Source organism: Monodon monoceros, unplaced genomic scaffold (genome assembly GCF_005190385.1).
Source record: "Monodon monoceros isolate NGI ecotype Baffin Bay Population unplaced genomic scaffold, NGI_Narwhal_1 Super_Scaffold_3, whole genome shotgun sequence".
In the NCBI taxonomy this organism is placed as follows: Eukaryota; Metazoa; Chordata; class Mammalia; order Artiodactyla; family Monodontidae; genus Monodon; species Monodon monoceros.
This window is the reverse complement of record NW_021703780.1, coordinates 64,721,711-64,741,268: the sequence shown is the minus strand read 5'-3', so window position 1 is coordinate 64,741,268 and position 19,558 is coordinate 64,721,711. Positions and strand designations below refer to the sequence as shown.

Sequence of the window (19,558 nt, the reverse complement as noted above, 5' to 3'; positions counted from 1 at the left end):
TGCTCTTGTCAAGCATGGTGTTGCTGGCCAAATGATGACAAGGACTGGATGACACCACCCTGAATGGAAAACCCTGCAACGTCCCTGACCACCTTACCTCCTCAGCAGCTGAGATGACAGCGGAGAAGTAGAGTGCTTTGGGGGAGAGAGATGGCCTCTCAGCTCCTCCACCTCAGCAGAGGTCGCCTGTATTGTGGCCAAAAGCAGGGAGGCTCTTCCTCACAGAGCAGTAACATGCCTACCCCCCGCAGGTCTAGGATAGTCTGTGAAAAGTGAAGAAGCCCAAGTTCTCGCACTCACTTAGGCCTATACAAAGTAAGGAAGTGGAAAAGCCGACTCAGTTATGATGGAGTTTTCATGATGAATTTTCACACACTTCCTTCATCACCCCAAGAATAAAGAGACACAGACACACATTTTTCAAGGTATTTCTTTTGTAAAGAAGCCAGATTTGGCAACTAGACTGAAAATCTTCAAAATTCTGTACAAATGTGTAATATACAAATATACACAAGGCTTTTGCCGAGAAAAGACAGCACAACAAATAACAGAGGCGGCTTTGGTGTTACATACCACCCTAGGGCATCTCAACACCCCCTAGGAATGCAAGGGGCTGATGGACCACAACATAGGCTACACATGTAAAACACACTACAATTACACTATGTACACTGAAGTATAAAAGACCCACTGTCCCCTTGGCCAGCTCATGAGCCCTCTGGCAGGAAGGCAGGCCATTCACCAGATAACCCATACTAGGGGAACTCCTTTAAGTGGGAGAACCTTGCAGAAGTGGTTTGCCCTAAAAACTATTAACAGCACAAGGCATGCCCTTAAACAGAAAGGTGGTCAGAGTGAATTCAAGAGATGGAGCACTCCTTGTGCTCTCTGGAGCTCCTTGTCATATCTGTCTCTCTCTCTCTTTCTCTCTCTCTTTCTCTCTCTCTCATCCTCTCTGAGTCTCACTCCATCTCAGTGAACCGGGCAAACATGGCCTTCCGGACAGCATCTTTGTAGGAATCTGCACCAGACAGTCCGTATGCGCTGCCTTTGGCTCCTAGGCCAGCTCCTTTTAGCCGGACTTGAGCCTGGGGGGGATAAAACTGCTGTCAGCAGCTGGCAGGTAGGGTGTGGATGGCTCCCTCTCTCCCTTATCTAACCCACTCCCTACTGAGCTGGACCACCCTCTGGAAGACAGGAGAGGAAGTTTTAAATGAAGATATGGATTTCTATATTGGAGACCTGGAGTAGGTTTAAGGACTGAAGGGATCAAATAGGTAAGGGAGACAGGCAGATAGAACCACACCCTCCCCTACTCCTCTGCCTGTTCAGCAAGCATTGTAAGGGCCCCAAAGCACAAAGCGTTGCACTGAAGCCCAGGGAAGCTCTGGTAATTCTGGGCACAGATCACAGCAGGACAGCTTGAAGTCAGCAGAACTCACTTGCACAAATCAACAGTAAGAGTCTGACCTAAGCTATGTTACCGGGTCAGAGAGGGAGCAATCACTGGCGGTGCTTTTGTCTAGAAGGCCAGTGGTTGAGGGCCTCTGCTCCTGAGATCTGAGTAAAGGATTTCTTATCATGGATGGAAATCCTACTAAATTATAATTTGTTTTATACATAAGCAAAATCACTTAGAAATGAAAGCACAGTACCTTTCTAAAAATCCAATCTAAGCTACACGGGTCTGAATTGGTATTAAATTAGGGTTTGTTTATAACAAAGGACATGGAAAGACACAGCCCTTAGGAGAAGGTAGGTTTTACCCAAAGATACCAAAAGACCAGAAAAATCAAGTAGGGTGCCACACCCATTCCTTCCAACTGACATCTTAAAAGGAGCGTGAAATATGGGAGGGCTGCAGAGAAGACAACTCCCACTGGGTCCTAGGTCCTCTGGGTTCTTCAATCTCATCTCATCTCTGGGATAAGCCTGCAAGCCACTGCTTACCTCAATGGGGGCTGTGATGCCTTGACACTTTCTTCCCAAACCTGAGCCTTCCCGCCAACCCATGGCCTGCAGCATCTTGTTGCCAATGTTACTGTGGTCAATGCCATCTTTGGTGGGCTGCTCGTAATTCCTGCCAGTGGCAAACACACAGTTACTTAAAAAGCCAGAGCCCCGGCTCACAAAGTGGAAAATGTGCACAACACATACACAGTGCCAGCATCAAACTGCTTCTTGCGCTTAGGTTCTGGAGGTTCTGGAATGCCGTACTTCTCCCGTCTTTCTGCAGCTCGATCCCGGTATTTCATCTATGTGAGAAAACAAACATGGTTAGAGATATTCAGACTTCAATCTGTAGCAGTCTCATGCACCCACACTTCAAGATTATCACCTCAAGTGCTTTCTTCATCTGGAGCTTGGCCTTTTAGAGTGCTCCCAAATACCACATGCCCTGTCTCCCTCGCTGCACTCAGTCATATCCAAAACGGCAGGTTTGTAGAGATGAACTGTGTGTGGAACCTGGGGTAGAACTATGTTTCCAACAACCAGTTTTATTTAACGAGTCACCTCTTGTCAAGCTCTTCAACCAGCCTGCTGGGCGTGGGCACAGCTTGCCAAGGTCCTCGAGGGAGAGGAGGGCAGAGCTGCTGTACCCCCTCAGCATTTGGACAGGCCCACCTCCAGGGAGACAGAGCCAAGGAGACTTCCAGAGACCTGTTCTACAGTCCCTGGGGAGACGGCACCATAAACAGTGGAAAAAAACAGGAAAGCAAAAGCCCTAACTACAGATACTATCTTGGGGTGAGAAATTTCAAGTAACTTGCTCACTGGTTCATCTCTAACCCATAGGCCTCTATTTGTATTTAAAACCCTGCCCAGCTGGCTCTCAACCTGCCTTGTCAACTACCAAATGACTGGCCATTAGTGGCCCCACAAGTTTCTCCTGCCCACTGCTTCCTTCCACATCACCTGCAATCATCTTGTGTCCTGCTGTTCCCTGGGCCTCATTTGAAGCTCCTCTCATTGTTCACAAAGGCTTCCCTGGCCAGGCCAAATGAGCTCACTCTCTCCTTGCTAAAATCCAGCATACTTCACCAGCAAGTATTTGGCACTCAGGACTTGTGAGCAGCCTTGAGCACCCTCATTAAGCGTCAGTACAGGGCTCACAAAGCGCACAGAGTTGGGTCCAGTCTACATGAGCCACAATGGCCAGGTGACAGGTATGTGGCAAACCCTACCCTGTCCCTGGGACCTGAAACAAGTGCTACAAATAAAAACCAAAGGCAGTTACCCCAAGACACTCTAGCGGCACATTGACCCCCATTCACCTCTCTCTCCCTCAGCTCCAAGGCTTCCAGCTCCTGCTCGCTCAGCCTGGATCGTCGGTAGATGTCCATGTTTTGCTATACGAGAGATTTTACAGACGGTAAGAATTCACACCTAATTTGAGATATCACATTATCAGTATCTATTATATTCTTTTTATTTTTTTTATTTTTTATTTTTTTGCGGTATGCGGGCCTCTCACTGTTGTGGCCTCTCCCATTGTGGAGCACAGGCTCCGGACGCCCAGGCTCAGTAGCCATGGCTCATGGGCCCAGCCGCTCTGCGGCATGTGGGATCTTCCCGGACCGGGGCACGAACCCGTGTCCCCTGCATCGGCAGGTGGACTCTCAACCACTGCGCCACCAGGGAAGCCCCAGTATCTATTATATTCTAAGAGTCAAAGCCTAATTCACTACACTACAGCATGAAAGCCAGAGCCCGGTGCATATGGAGCTGCCACGGTCCTTTCCACTCCATAATCTAGAACATACTATAATCAGGAGCAGCCTTCTAAAAGGCAATCATCTAATACAGGTATTTACTGAAACTTCACTAACGTCAGGGCACTCACAGCATCTTGCTGCCTCCCCTCCCTGCCTCAGATCAGCTCAGAGAAGCATGGCCACCTTGTGTAGGTCTGAGAGCTGCTGGTGCCTGACCAGGGCGTCTCTGTTTGGGAACTGGCGCCGGCAGAGCAGGCAGGCCATCTTCTTCCAGTCGGCCAGCTTTTCTTCTTCACTCTCAAGTCTCTCCACCAGCTCCTCTTCATTGTCACTGTCACCACTGTAAGCAGCAACCAGACCCCTCTAGGGACAAAAGGAGGGTGGGTCATTGGAAATGTACAACAGGAAGATAGCAATGGCTAAAAGTAATGCCTAATCCAAACTGTGAGAGTACGCATTACCCATACTGAGTGGAGCAGCCAGGTCCTCCAGTGCTGGGCTTGAGAGCCTCCTGGCACCAACCCTCTTGGGGCCCCAAGAAGAGTTCCTGGATGGCTGTTCTCAAACTGCTGACCATATTTGAAAACCCCAAAAACAACAGATCAGAGTAACGGCCCACCCACATTAGTATCTACCAATAAAATACGTTTTTTTCTTGTCTTAATTTTCTCTTTCCAGTCTGTTAAAACTCTCTATTTACAAATGCAATAAAACTCAATTAACTGAGCTCAGGAATTCGGGCTTCATTCCCTGCTCCATCTCTCCAGCTCTCACACAGGGAAAGCAAAGCCCTGAACATGGATTCTATGTGCAGAAGCTGCTCCGAATACCCACTGACAGGGACCAATTAAGTAGAAGTCACATTAGCCACGATGCAGCTGAGTTTCAAAGTGAGACACAAAGCACAGATATGGTCTTTAAACTGGTGGTACTTCCTTACCTTGAGGGGATTCTCCTCGTCTCCATTTCGCACCAATTCGGGGATGAGCTGCTGCCTTTCTGCTAAGGCTCCCTGGGAAACAGAGAACACGTCATAAGCCTCAAATTTTACGTAAGTTCCCCTCATGAAGTAAGGCCATTCCTGCTACTGTTACCTTCTTCTCAAAGAGAGCAAAGCCAGCATCTGCTGCAGCAGATTCTCTCCTTTCTTCTTCCCTCAAAGAATTGACAGGTTGAAAGCTGTTTTTAAAATTTTCTTTCTGCTTGTTTAAACTCTTAGCCCAGCGTTCCATGTCTTTGGCAATCTAAAGTCAAACAACAATCACAAAAAATACACTTAGGTAGAGGAACTTAGAAAACAGTCTCCTATGCCATGAAAACAAGCCGTTATTGTAACAAACTGTAACAAAACCCCTTTTGCCCTTACCTTTATGAGGTACATACAACCAAAGTCATTAAAGGTCTCAAAAGTCAATGTATTTTAAATTCCATAAATAGTTTTTATGGATGGCCTCTATCAGCTTCCCATTGAAGTTACCTGTATAAACGACTTTTCCTCCCTGGACTGAAGCTGGGACTCATGCAGGGTCCTGCACTATGCAGGCTGATTAATGACTCTTTTCTTCTTGCTGCTCCATCAGAGGGAACTCTTCAGTGAATTCTTCTAACCGCCGAAAGGCACAGGAAACCCCATACAGCCTTATACAACCTAAATCTCAGGGACTTCCCTGGTGGTCCAGTGGCTAAGACTGTGCTCACAATGCAGGGGGCTCGGGTTCTATCCCTGGTCAGGGAACTAGATCCCTCATGCCGCAACTAAAGACCCTGCACGCGGCAATGAAGATCCCGCGTACCGCAACTAAGACACGACGCAGCCAAATAAATAAATATTAAAAAAGTCTTTGAGTCTTTCAGGATTTTTTTCCCCTAAGTACATAGGCAACTGACAAACAACATATGGTAACACTAAAAAATTGCAAAATGCTCTACAAACTTGATATAAATAAGATGTGTGGCCCCCTTTTAAAGAATCCAAATAAAGCAGATATAAATGCCTCGCCTCCCTGCCCCCCAACAAAAAAAAACATAAAAATTAAGCCCAATATCCCAGAGAGAAAGATGGGTCTGCTGGCTGGGTCATGACCTTACCTGCTGTGCTGTTTTGCTCTTGGGTTTCTCCTTCTTTTCCTTCCCCTCTTTTGCAGGAGGTAGGCCTGTCTGCTGGTGGGAGTTAGACTCTGCAGCCAGGACGTAAGTCTCCTTCTCTCCATCCCAGTACAGGTACTGCTGGGTTAAGGAATTGTAGTAGTACTGGGAAAAAAATACCATTAATGCAGATTTCTGCTGTGTTGAACCATTAACTTAAAGGAGTATTTTGTCAAAAACTCACATCAAAGTTGTTTTGTCAAAAAAACTAAACATAAAAACAAAGCATGCTGCAGACTAGTAATATTTTCTACGTAGAGAAGAGGTGCTGTACACCTTGGTGTAGGTGAGGATGATGAACCAGCCAAGAGGTGTGAAACCTCTTGGGCAAAAGTAGAGTGTGGTTTCTTTTCAAGAGTCTAGTTCCTATTAACTTAATCCCTGGGCCTGGAGGGTACCCAAAGAGAAACGCATCTGACTCCTTTCCATAGACAGACCATTTACACAAACCAAGTGGCCAGAACAGGTGGTTCAGGAGGAGCTTTTTCTCATACGTCCTCCATGACAACCAGTTAACATATCATTGTTGGGTTCAACCATACAGAACACGGCCTGTGGACATTCAGGCAACCAAACAGGTTTGTAAGAGGCTAGCTCGGGAGCCTGGAAGGAGGTGACATGTGAAGGAACTTGATCTGAAATTTGTGGGGAGAACCACAACAGAGAATAGGTAGCAGTTATCTCTCCTCTTCTCTATTCTTCAATCACTCACTCTACCTGCTCAACAGGGACCCAGGAGAGACTGCCTGTTGTATCTCTTCCAGGGAAGGTGGTGCGGGTCAGGCACAGGAGCCACAACTTCTATGGCCGCCAAGAAGAATGGCCTGGGAAAGGTCAGACTTCACAAGCAAGAGCAGTGGAAGAACCATGCACAGGCTCAGCCTCCCTGGCAGGTCCCACACAGCTTCACACCTGACTCTCAGAAACCACAAGCTCTCAATACCAAGTTCCTGTTAAAAGCACTTATTTTTACTGTTCTATATATACATACAGCTCCTGGTCATAAATAGCTGTTTATTTTTGGAGTGTTAATGTTGCTTTTCCTCTTTAAAAGTTATACACACCACCAAAAATAAAATATCACTCCACACATCTGCTAATTTCTATTCTCAAAAATACAAAGGGTTGCTAAGTAAAAGCCAGACACAAAAGGTCACATATCTGATTCCATTTACACAAAATGTCTAGAATAGGCAAATCCATAGAGACAGAAAGCAGACAGCATTTGCTGGGGTGGGACGGCATTAGGAAGTGACTGCTTAATATATAGGGCATAGGGTTTCTTTTCAGGTTGATGAAAAGGTTCTATAATTAGATAGTGATGATGGCTGCACAACACTGTGAATATACCACTGAACTGAACACTCTAAATGGTTAAAATGGTGAATTTTATGTTATGTGAATTTTATCTCAATTAAAAAAAAACAATATATAGTAAGAAAAAAAATCACAATTAAAATTTTTATCTAGTCTTTACATGAAGGTTAACAGTCACCTATAAATTTTAACTTGACAAAATAATCCATGGTTTAGGAGTAAGAATAGTGGCTACGGGTGGGGTTACTGACCGAACAGCAACAGGCACCAGAGAATGTCCAGTGTGCTAGGAATGCTCTCGTTCTTATCTCAGCGCTGGTGTATGTATGAACGCATATACATGTAAACATTCAAAGAACTGCAAGAACTGCACGTCAGTTTCATGCATTTTTCCGTATGTACATTATACCTCAAAACATGTATTTTAACCCTTAAATTACCTGTGAGTTGGGGTCATAGTACAGCCCTGTTGTCGGATCATAGTAATATCCTGAAGATTCATCATACTGGTAAGTGGACGTGTCAGGCACTGCTGCAAAAAACAAAATCCAGCATACAGTCATTCCAGGTAAGAAACTGGCTTTACTTTAAATTCTAAGCCACTGAGATGCAGCAGGCCTTAATGGTCTTCTCTCACATCCCCAAGTGTCCCTCTGACACCCACAAAGGGAGAGGAACTCTTATTAAACAAAGACAACAACTAGGACCTTCCAACTATCAACAGCCCCATGAGGTTTGGCTTACCATATTTGGTACCAGGAACTACACCAGTGGGGGAAGCGGCTGGGGCCTGTGTACTAGTGCTAGGCTGTGCTTCCTCAGTCTGGAAAGAACAGCAGCTTCAATATAATTTCAACTGTAAAGTCTCTCAAGAGAACTAAATCACTGCAATCATCCAGCAGGAAGGGCCCCCTGACAGACCCACTGTAGCAACGATCTAAGGCAATCCTTGATCAAAACACATGTTGACAACTTTCTTCCTAAAGGTCAAGTCGAAACATGCATAGTATAAATACACCGTTTGGAATCTTGCACTTAAAATACATACACAAAATTATTTTATTACCTAATAATATTTGACAGAGAAGTGAGACTGGAATGTGTATTATTCAATCCTAGCTCATACAGCAGGCAAAGACAATACTAGTATGGCAACACAAAGCTTCCCCAACAGTCACCAGTTCTGTATCTAAAATGACAGGATTACCGGAGAGCCGGGTGGATTGGAGGTCTGATTATATAGCTGGGGACTCTGAGATACTACAGCCGCTGAGGTGGTGGTCACCGCTGTGCCTGATAATAAACACAGGAGTTAGAAGAGCCAACACACTGAACTCTAAGCCAAACATCCTTATCTGTAATGCCCAATCTAGCATCTTTGTATATGTCAGTTCTTAACAACCTAATTCCCAATACGTACTCTTGAACCTACGATATTTTCATTTTTATAATCCTACTAGAGTGTGACACACAAAGTCAAACATTCTGTATGATGGTTAAGAAGAAGGAAGAGAAGAAAGTCTCCATATCTGCTCTGGGGTTGCGAATAGATTTAACTGCCACACCTTTATAATTCTAGAACAACTGAAGCATAAGCTTTTAGAGTGACCCTTCTGATTAATGTCTGGACACCAGACTGCAGGGCCACACCGTCTCTGCTTACCTGAACCTACATGGTCACCCATGATTCCTAACAACACAGACAGGGAAAATACTGAATTCCAAGAATGAACATTCATCACATGGTCTCTAAGAGCTTCTTATCAGCTCCTGATGTACACGAGCAATCCCAATATTCCCCTAGGACCTTAGGCACATGGTGACAACCCTGAATGTGTCCTATCCCCAAGTTTTGCAGGGAAATGGCCCTCATAGATTTATTTGGGTCTAGTGAGAACATCTAGTTCTATCTCCTCAATTGTATTTGCTTAAACAAAAATAAAGGGAATATGAAGTTTATTACCTGATGCAGATGATGCATCAGATTCCAATCCTCCAGCCTGTTGCTGATAAAACTGTTGGTAATCCTGTGAGTACTGTAGAAGAGTCCACCATTAAAGCTGCTATTCTCAGACACACTCTGGAGACCAGAAGTTGGATGCTGGTCAAATCTACCTACCTGAGCATACTGGGCGTAGCCATCTTGGCCTGGCTGCAGGTAACTGTAGTCAACATTGCCTCCTTCGCCACTCTGAGACTACAAAATATCAAAAGAAGAGGAAACACAGACATCAAGTTTTTAAAATGTCCTTGGAGAGCTTCTAAGGCAAGCACCGCTGGAGAGGTTACTTCTGTGAATCCGGGCAACACCACCACACTACACTGAGCAAAAAGATCCTCCATCTTACCTGGGTGGAAGACCACTGAGCGGCAGCAATGGCTGTACTAGCCACGGAGAAAGCACTGACCCGGTTACCATCTGGGAGGACCAAGTCTCTGAAACCACAATGATCCAATCATGGGATTCTATTTCAGTATGCTTCCAATCACTAATGCCACACTACCCAGAAAACAGCAATTCACTCCAGCCTTTGTTGGAAGGTCTCTAATGCCAGCAAGGCCACATTTCAGATGAGGAAGGGTTCCCATGGGCAAAGCCCTAAGTGGGCAAGTGTCCCTGTAGTATTTCTATTCTCCTTTGTACCCTTCCATCTAATAAGGTGTCTGCTGGATGAGCAATGACACCAGTAAGGGGGAATTTACATCGCTAGAATGAAGCTCTAAATACATGAAACTGCATGTTGTTCTGGAAGTAAAGAATTATATCCAGATGGGTTTGCACCATCTTGAAGCAGTTTGCATAGCACTTATTCTCAACCCATCTGCCATGTCTCTCTTTGTCCTGCTCTGAAGTTTTCTGGCAACTGGTTATTGAGACAGGAGGGAATAAGCTCTAAGAAGACAACTGTATCCTTCCCAGCCAACCAGGAAGGATAGTGTCTCAATGTAGAGAACATGGGCTTTGAATGCAGTTAGCAAAGCATCCCTGGACAAGCACGCAGATGCAGCGGTTTGAAGTAAGGACAATGAAGCCACTCACTTTCTGGCACTTTTTGCAAAATCAACCCCAATAGTTTTGCCATCAATTTTCAAAGGAGGATGGAGACTCTGTAGTATCTGAAGCAGCTGAGAAGCGTCCTGAAGGAGAATGTGAAGAAAAACAATTTTGTCACATAATTGAAAATCTCTCTCTACTACCTAGCCCAGTCAAAGAAATATTAAAAAAAGAATAGCAATTCATTCTTATTTGCGGATATGAAATTGTGAGAAAAAAATTAGCCCTCTTTCCTCCAGGACATGAAGGTACCCAGTATTATTAAAAGAGTAAATGCTAAAACAGTCTAAAACAAAGCATGATGAAATGACAAAACTATGGCTCAACCTTCAGTTATCTACAGGTATATATGGTATTTTTACCACTTACTGAAGTCATCAGCCTATAATTTAGCACTGTAATAACTGTCATTTCTTAAGTCTTGAACTTTGGGCTCCAGGAGCCTTACACACAGTATCACAATTAGATGAACCACATTTGCCTCTTAAATCTCAGTTTCTTTTAAAAGGAAAGATTCAATGAACATCTCACCATTGCAGAAGACAGCTGCACAAACGCGAAGCCTCTGTTCTGCTGGGTCTGTTTGTCTTTTATGAGGCGAATGTTATTGACAGCTAAGGATGCGTAGGGAGACAGCGCTGTCATGATGGAATCCACCACAGTGTGTGGAGCTATGTTTCGAAGTATGATTGCTGCAGGTGAATGAGACAGATGACAGATACATGCATTCCCACAACCAATGCTTTTCAAGGCAGGTTCAAGTACAAACAAATCCATTTTGGGAGGTTTCTAGCATATTTGACCCTTGAATGCAGGGGGATGAGGGGTGCTGACCCCACCCCCATCCCAGCCACGCAGTCAAAAATCTGTATATAACTTTATAGTCAGCCCTCTGTACTGGTAGTTCCACATCCCCAGATTCAACCAGAGGATACTGTACTACTATAGCATTCATTGAAAAAACCCACATTGTTCGTTAAACCCATGTTGTTCAAGAGTCGACTGCATATCTTTCACACTTTGACATGGAGAAGATTCTAAAAACCAATCTTTTATGAGGCAACCTGAAGCTACTGCTCCTCATTAAAAAACGGCAGGATGAAAAAAACAAAACAAAAAAAAACGGCAGGGTGGGACTTTCCTGGTGGCGCAGTGGTTAAGAATCCGTCTGCCAATGCAGGGGACATGGGTTCGAGCCCTGGTCCGGGAAGATCCCACATGCTGCGGAGCAACTAAGCCCGTGAGCCACAACTACTGAGCCTCCGCTCTAGAGCCCACGAGCCACAACTGCTGAGCCTGCATGCCCAAACTACTGAAGCCTGCATGCCTAGAGCCCGTGTTGTGCAGCAGGAGAGGCCACCGCAATGAGAAGCCCGCTCACTGCAACTAGAGAAAGCCCGTGCGCAGCAACGAAGCGCCAGCCAAAAATAAATAAATAAAATAAATGCAAAATAAATAAAATAAAAAAGGGTAGGAGAACAAAAACATCAAATGGAGGTTAATTTCCAACATAAAGGCCAAAAGATTACATTTGAACTTACTATCACAGTAGTAATCCACAGACTGAACTGATTCTGTGGTTCCAGGGGGCACTTCCTGTTCAGAGTCTACAAGAAAGGAAAGAAAGAGGAAGAATCAGTAACTGAAGACAAACAAACAACAAACCAATATAAAAAATACATTGAAATACCAAAGTTTTAATTTTAAGTAAATGTAGCAGTTGTTTTTTCTTTTTTAACCATTTGTGGCTATAGTAAAACCTCATTGATTCTGACATGAATTTTAAATGGGGAATGCAAAAATTGGGCCAGTGGAGGACTGACATTACCTCTATACTAAAGAAAAGCAGATGCAGAATGTAAACAAGGCGAGCAGACTTAATTTTGGAACATAAAAGAACTATTTGTACTCTCACAATCATCAGCAGGATCTACCTAACCTCAGGTAAGAAGGTTTAAGGAAAATATATAGGTTACTTGTTTAAATGCCCTACAACCTGTACTTTTCTTTAGGTTCACAGACAATCCAATTAGTCAGGGTTTAATACATATTCCCAAACAGCTGAATCTGGGCTTACCAAACTTGTCTGCTCCACATCGGAAGCATTTTAGTCTTTTCCTGAAATTGTTAAGGCAGCACTGGAAAAAAAAAGTTTTATCTTAGTTATTTCTCACAGTAGGCCGGGCTTACTAGTAACAATGTGGTAAGTTAGAGCAAGAGGGCCACGGGCAAGTCCCAGTGAGGAACAACCAAAAAAAAAAAGCAGAAAGTGATACCATGTATCCAAGATAAAGGGATATTAACCTAAAAATTTAGAATGCTTTTACTATGTGAATTCTCCCAAGAAAAACAAATTTTGATGTATTCTGAAGTAGAATTCCATTTTTACCAAGCTGGGGAAAAGTTTTAGTTCACCCCAAAATCCTATAGCAAGCCACTGGCAAAGTTCTCCCTTATATCAGAAGAGCACCATAAGGACTTCCCTGGTGGTGCAGTGGTTAAGAATCAGCAACTAAGCCCGTGCGCCACAACTACTGAGCCTGTGCTGTAGAGCTCGTGAGCCACAACTACTGAAGCCCATGCATCTAGAGCCCATGCTCTGCAACAAGAGAAGGCACCATGATGAGAAGCCCGCACACTGCAATGAAGAACAGCCCCCATGCACAGCAACAAAGACCCAATGCAGCCAAATAATAATAGAAAAAAAAAAAAGAGAGAAATTGCCAAAAGTTGAGAGCTCTAGAATTCAAGAAACCATAAAGTGAAATAAACTTAAAATCTTAATTGAAACACTGGGCTTAGAACCAGGATCTTAAACAAAATCTCTCATGTTTGAGGGATTCTGTCCTTTAGTACCTACTCAGGAGGACCCAAGAAAGTCAGAAAGTACGAAAATCACCTTATGATAAAAGCTGGTGATTGTGTACTTACTCATGTCCTTGTTTGGACAATCAAACAAACAAATAGAAAACAACAAAACCCCAAGAGTTTTGTCTATTTGGGAAGAACGCATGCTTACCTTGTTACAAAGCCAATCTTCAAACTTAGGTCTGGGATTGCTATAATGCATTGCAATATGCTTTCCTTGAATCACCAGCTTTTTCTGTAAAAAAAGAAGTAATTAGTTATTCCCATTGTGAGGAACATGTGTCCATTTTCCCAGGGCAGAGCACACTTCGGAAAAATCAGTGCTCTGGAATTAAATGGACAACATACGGGGAGGACCAACCACCGCCACCTATACTCTGCCCATCCAATCCTTCAGATAGGCAGTAAGAGAATGGGATGCGGAGTAAAGGTAAACGGAGTCAGGGAGTGCTGAGAAAGCTGCCACACACTAAACGCTGACATGCACCAGGCCGTGTCTCCAGCAGAGACAGAAGTCCTAACATTCATCATTGACAGGCTGCCTGAGAGTGACAGTCTATTTCAAAAAGCAGAAGACACAACTCTCCCAGTTCTGAGGTTGTCTCCTACTTTAGCCCTTAGCATGGTGTCCTTGGGCTTCGCTTCACTTTTTCCCCAGTCCCCCATCCTTATGCAAAGTGAAAGCCTTTACATTTCCCCTTCCCTCAAATTCCTGCTTCAGGATGTGTCCTTTGGGCGACAATGGGAGGGGAACTCATTTTTAAAGGGAATCTGGTTACAATTTTCTCAGGAGGAACTAGTCTGAATGCCATCGACTCTAAAACAGCTAAATGAGATTTCTTCCTGCCAAGTGCAACCACGTGATGTCCTGAGTGACAGATGTGTTTTTCACTGAAATAGATGGTACTCTCCTTCAAGATGAGTAACCAGGAGGCCAATGAAGTTTCTTCAGGGGGTTAGGAAAAGTTTGTAAATGTTCATATACCACCTCATCCTTCAAGTCAACCATGTGACTAAAAAGGACTTAATTTTCAAAGGTCAAAAACTCTGAGCTGAATCAGTCTACCAAGAGTATACCCAGCACCTGCCCCCAAAGAGCCTTCATTTAACAGGCATATCTTTTCTTTTTCTTTTTTTTGGGGGGAGGGGAAGGGAGCAGGATGTTCTGACACTGTCAGAACAGATTTAAGTAGGAGGTTAGATATCCAAATTTTTTTAAAGGAGTCTAACCCCTCTAAACATACATACTGTTGAGTAATTTGGTTCTTGCAAATCCTGGAAGAGTTAAGACATGCTGTGAATGTTGTCTCTGCAATATCTAAAGACAAGACTGCATGTCTGGCCAAGAGGGAAAGAGCTGAAGGCCATCCACTCACTGTGTTGTAAAGAAGCAAAAATAAAGAAGCTGGCAGATATGTCAACAGATCATCCCACTAGGAGGGATGTGTGCTGGGGGAGACTCCAAACTATCACTGAGTCCCTAATCCTACTGGTCTTTTATTTCTGGAGTGAATTTGAACTGTAATGAAATATTACACATTAACATAGCTTTGTATACATTAAAATTGTGGAGATTTTTAAGTGTCTTACAGGTTTTAATTTCCTAGGAGTTTTAAACTCCCAAGTCATTCTGATACATCCACCATATTAAAAGATGCTGTCATGTAAAGAAAGCAGATTCACATGAAGCTTGTGTATGTCCTGAATTTTATTAGGATGGTGTCCACGGTATGAAATGAATGAAGATCTACCATTATAAGATCAGGCTGTCACCTCTGGGTTAAGGAAATGAGAGGCTTAGAAATCTAACAAGTCAGTCAAAATGATACCCTCATTAGTGAGTCTTGTTATAAATGATAATAAATCATCAAAGAATATAACTCTTATTTATGAGTGACAAATCATAAAATGCTGCAGAGAAGCAACATAATGAGTTAAGCAGACTTCCCAGAATGCACTTGGTTAAGGCATTCAATACTGTGCTTTGGAGTTCTGGCAAAAAACGTTATTTAAGTGCCAAGCACTGAACATTATCTTGACAAACTGTAGAACACTTCAGTTAATGCTTCTTAAAGAATCATCAATGATTTGCTTTGAACAGACTATAAAAGGCATTCTCAGGGAGATTAGAATGTTAATGCCACTCTAACTAGATCAGACAGCAGCAGGACACCAGCTCCCAGGCTAATATCATCAGACTTATTGTTCAGAAATTCTACTGGGTCCTTACATAGTCCTTGAAGACCCACTGAGCAGTTACGCCTCCAGGAGGCTTGCAGTCTCCAAGAGAAATAAAAAATTACTTACAAAATGCCTGTAGCAGACTTCAATTATATTCTCTTCACTGTCAAATCGAGAGTTGGATAATCTAAGATTACTCTCAATGGACATAATAGGAATATAATCAGGTAAGGAAAAGGGGAATATTAAGATGTCTTGATAACTACCAGACAAATATTCAGTGGTTAACAAGGCCCTGCCAGGTAGCCATGTTTAAAGGCAGAGCAAATTCTGCAATGTAGTGCTTGGTACTGTATTTATTCTAGTAACAGCAATTTTAATATATACAAAGCTTTTCTTTTTTTAAAGTCACTCCTTTGGAACAAACCACTCCTTCAACCTTTTTTTTTTTTTTAATTGTACAGACTTGTTCCATTTTCATGAATATCTAGACTTGGTGAGTGAAGCAACCTGATTGGCTTCCATCCAGCTGGTAGCATCTTGCAAGTGATAAAACTCCACGAAGGCGAAACCACGGCTTACACCTAGAGACAGCATTCAGATATAGACGGGATACTCGTGTTAGTCAGTTCCTTTATAACAGGTGAATCTCTCTCCCACTGCTTCAACACTGCGTGACAAAGCCAATTGGGAAGCAGCTTTACAAATGTGACTTGACTTGGGGATCTTCTTGATACTTTGCCATGGCAAGGAACCAAGCCGCCTGAACTAAATGCCACTCGATTTGATTCCACGCTTAAAAAGTAACCATGCAACCGACTACAAACAGTCAAACAAGGAGTTTATAAATCACTACTTACCGAAGGGAAAAAAAAGCCCCTAAAAACAAAGTTTTTAAAAAGGTCCTCAGATGCTTTCTAACATCGTTTTCAAACAGTCACATTCCTTAGCCATGGCAAACCTTTCATTCTGAATTCATGTGCTTGAAGACTGGGGATATCAGGATGTTCTTTAGGGACTGAGGTGGGAATGGGGAAGAGAACCAGAACAGCAGGAACTAAGCAAGCTCTCACCTGTTTTCCTCTTCATCAGCCTCACGTCCGCAGGCTGAGGGCCTTCAAAGGATTCCATCATTTCTCGAATCTGCACAGACAGGGATTTACACATTTATAGTTAAAGCTTTAGCCACAAACTATTCCACACTAAAGAGAGGTCAAAGACTAGGGATTACATTAACTGCTTAATTAACCAAGCTTTTAACTTCTATCATCAAAATGTAATTATTCTAAAAATAGAATAAAAGAAGGAACACTTCTCATAGAAACTGATGTACTGTAACAGCTTTGAAGGCATTCTTTATATGCTGACTGGGAATTTCCTCAGGCACAATTATTTATTTTGTGATATACAGTCTTGCTCATGGTATGCTGTCCCTCAAGCCTCCCTCCTTTAGTCTAATCTTGTTGTTCTTTGTACTAAAGGACCAGAAAGAAAGATGAGATTTAAAAAATGCAGAAGATATGTCACTGTCTTCTGAAGTACGCAACCAAGTATCAATGCCAAAAAATGAGGAACTCCCTTAAGATAAATATTTTTTGCACAATATCTTAAAGAAATAGCTTCCTTACATTTACATTAATGGTGAAAATTAACAAAGCTCATAACGTTCTTCGGTTCCTAGTAAATCAAAGTAAACAATTGGGCCTGAAGAAAGACTTCTGGCTGGTAGGTTTGTTATTGATGTCAGATCAAACCCTTACTGCAAAAGGCAAAATACATTAATAAATACATTAGTCTCTTTATCAATCATACCAGGCAGCGATACTCCCAGGGAGAAAACCAGGGCCAAATTTGTGAAACAGAGATTCTTTGTGGCCTCCACTTTCCATAATTACGTGTAAGGGCTGCAGGGTTATATACAGTCAATCCTCATTATTTGGGGATTCTGCGCTTGTGGATTTGCCTACGCATTAAAATTCGTTAACTCCAAATCAATACTTGTAAGTGCTTTCATGGCCATTTGCAGACACGTGCAGAGTAGTAAAAAATTTGAGTCACCTGATGTATGTGTTCCCGGCAGAGGTGATGCTCTGCCTTGTTTCAGCTTTCATACTGTAAACAAGTGTCCTACTCATAGTCTGTTTAGTGCCAAGTTTTTCACATTTTTGTACTTTTTGTTGGTGATTTCACTGTTTAAAATGGCTCTCCAAGTGCAGTGCTGAAGTGCTGTCTAGTGTTCCTAATGCAAGAAGGAAGGCTGTGATGTCCCTTACAGGGAAAATATATTAGAAAAGCTTCATTCAGACATAAGTTACAGGGCTATTGGCTGTGAGTTCAATGCCAATGAATCAACAGTATATATTAAATAAGGCACCTCTAAACAGAAATACACACGAAACAACAAGGTCATATATTGATCAGTTAATGTAAATGTTGTGACCAGAGGCTCACAGGAACCTAACTTTGTATTTCCCCTAAGAGCATGGTTCCATATCCCCAGTGCCTTTATAGACTGCAACTACCATAAATATAAGGAAAATCGACTATTTTTTCACAAAGAGTATGTATGAGAAGCACTACACTGAGCCAGAGCCAACCACCTGACTTGAGTTCATGCTTGGTAACACAGTAAGTAAAAAATCAGTCACCAGAGTAACTAAAAACAGTTTCTAAAAAGTAGTGATACAGTAACATACATAGTAACATAATTAACTAAAGACTGTTACTCTAAGAGTTCACATGTCAGTGGAGGACTAAAATAAAATGACAATACTGAAAGTGATAAACTGAAATTCAGGAGAAGATGAAATACTATAATTTTAAAAGGTTTTAAAGATCCCAATAAGCAAATTTTCTACAAATACTGCACAAAATTTGGCAACCTCAGAAAGTCTACTTTGAAAACCTGCCTTCTTAAGGTAAGCACTTCTAGTTCTCTGAGAAGCCTGAAATAAATAAGCATTTCAATCTTGTTTCATTACCAGAAGGGACTGCCCCCAGAGTCAGCTAAGGCACTGCTCTCCCCATGCCACCCACTTCTTCTGCACGCTCCCAGGGCCACAGGCCTAAAAGACTCAAGGGAACAGTATGATCAACAAGTAAACTTTCCTCAACTGACTCCTGCAAGATTTCTTGTATCCCCTACTCCACATGCTCATGGCTGCTGCTACCTGAGCTCAGCTCTGCCTTCTTTCTACCCCCTACCATTCTAACCTACATAGCTTTTGTTACCAGGTAAAAACCTCAGTAGCTTTCTTTTATACTTAGCTGGACTTTCAAAGACTCCATCACTGGCCCCCAGAGCACCTTCCCATCCACCTCTCTCCTGTCAAAAGCTTTTGATTTCAGTCAAATCAAGCTGATTTGGGCCAGTCCACATCTTATCCTCAGTTCTCCACCAGACCAAAACATTTCTATCCCCCAAGAATCAACTCAACTAAAACCTCCCTGGAGCTCTTCCTTGCCCTCGACCAGTTAACTCAGCTCCCTTAAAGAATCCTCCAGAGTTACTCCACAGAACCACTTTCAACAGGACCTCTTCCAACACCTATCCCTTTCTACTCTGCATTGTCTTCATTATCTGCTGACCTTAGCTATTCATCCTTAAGCTTTTATGAGGCAGGATCCATGGTTCTGCATCACTATAGCATAGCAGTACACTATTGTGTACTATTATTCTAATAGTACTATTAGAATAATAGTACACTATTAATTCTATTAATAGTGTACCCACTATTAATTCTAATATCCCATCTCACATTTGTCACTTCCAATGTTTAGAAGACCAAGGCTGTGTGAACTCAGTACTTATCTTTAGCTCTAAAATTCACTAAACATTAGTCAGAATATTACTCTGAATACTCCCAGACAATAGATACTGGCATAATGCATGTTTTATAAACGTATTTCAAAACATCATTCATTTCACAAACAACATTGGCTGAGCAGCCTCCTGCATTCAAGGGTTGGGGATACACTTAAGAAATTCTACCTGGTAGGTCAAGAAAGGCTTCAGGGACTTCCCTGGCGGTTCAGTGGTTAAGACTCCGTGTTTCCACTGTAGGGAGCATGGGTTCGATCCCTGGTTGGGGAACTAAAGTCCTGCATGCCGCACAGAGCTGCCCTCCCAAATGAAAGATGGAAGGAAGGGAGGGAGGGAGGGAGAGAGATGGAGGGGGAGAGGGAGGGGAGAGAGAAAGAGAGGAAGGAAGGGAGGGAGGGAGGAAGGAAGAAAAGGAAGGAAGGGAGGAGGGAGGGAGGGAGGGAGGGAGGAAGG

At 43.0% G+C, this 19,558-nt stretch overlaps 1 protein-coding gene across 1 annotated transcript in view; it reads right to left on the bottom strand.

The window, feature by feature from the left end:
• Nucleotides 1-414: 414 nt before the first annotated feature.
• RBM5 (RNA binding motif protein 5) overlaps nt 415-19,558 on the bottom strand; it is a 24,899-nt gene continuing 5,755 nt past the window's right edge. Inside the window, exons 5-25 of the mRNA XM_029242123.1 lie at nt 16,356-16,425; nt 15,793-15,866; nt 13,253-13,336; nt 12,311-12,371; nt 11,775-11,840; nt 10,765-10,925; nt 10,219-10,316; nt 9,527-9,614; nt 9,298-9,375; nt 9,142-9,214; nt 8,386-8,471; nt 7,923-8,001; nt 7,619-7,710; nt 5,805-5,966; nt 4,811-4,960; nt 4,657-4,728; nt 3,900-4,079; nt 3,276-3,350; nt 2,158-2,255; nt 1,951-2,080; nt 415-1,088 (exon numbers count right to left, since the gene is read on the bottom strand). Of these exons, the coding sequence (XP_029097956.1) occupies nt 963-1,088; nt 1,951-2,080; nt 2,158-2,255; nt 3,276-3,350; nt 3,900-4,079; nt 4,657-4,728; nt 4,811-4,960; nt 5,805-5,966; nt 7,619-7,710; nt 7,923-8,001; nt 8,386-8,471; nt 9,142-9,214; nt 9,298-9,375; nt 9,527-9,614; nt 10,219-10,316; nt 10,765-10,925; nt 11,775-11,840; nt 12,311-12,371; nt 13,253-13,336; nt 15,793-15,866; nt 16,356-16,425 (2,103 nt within the window). The 3' untranslated portion in view covers nt 415-962. The remainder of the gene's footprint in view (nt 1,089-1,950; nt 2,081-2,157; nt 2,256-3,275; nt 3,351-3,899; nt 4,080-4,656; nt 4,729-4,810; nt 4,961-5,804; nt 5,967-7,618; nt 7,711-7,922; nt 8,002-8,385; nt 8,472-9,141; nt 9,215-9,297; nt 9,376-9,526; nt 9,615-10,218; nt 10,317-10,764; nt 10,926-11,774; nt 11,841-12,310; nt 12,372-13,252; nt 13,337-15,792; nt 15,867-16,355; nt 16,426-19,558) is intronic.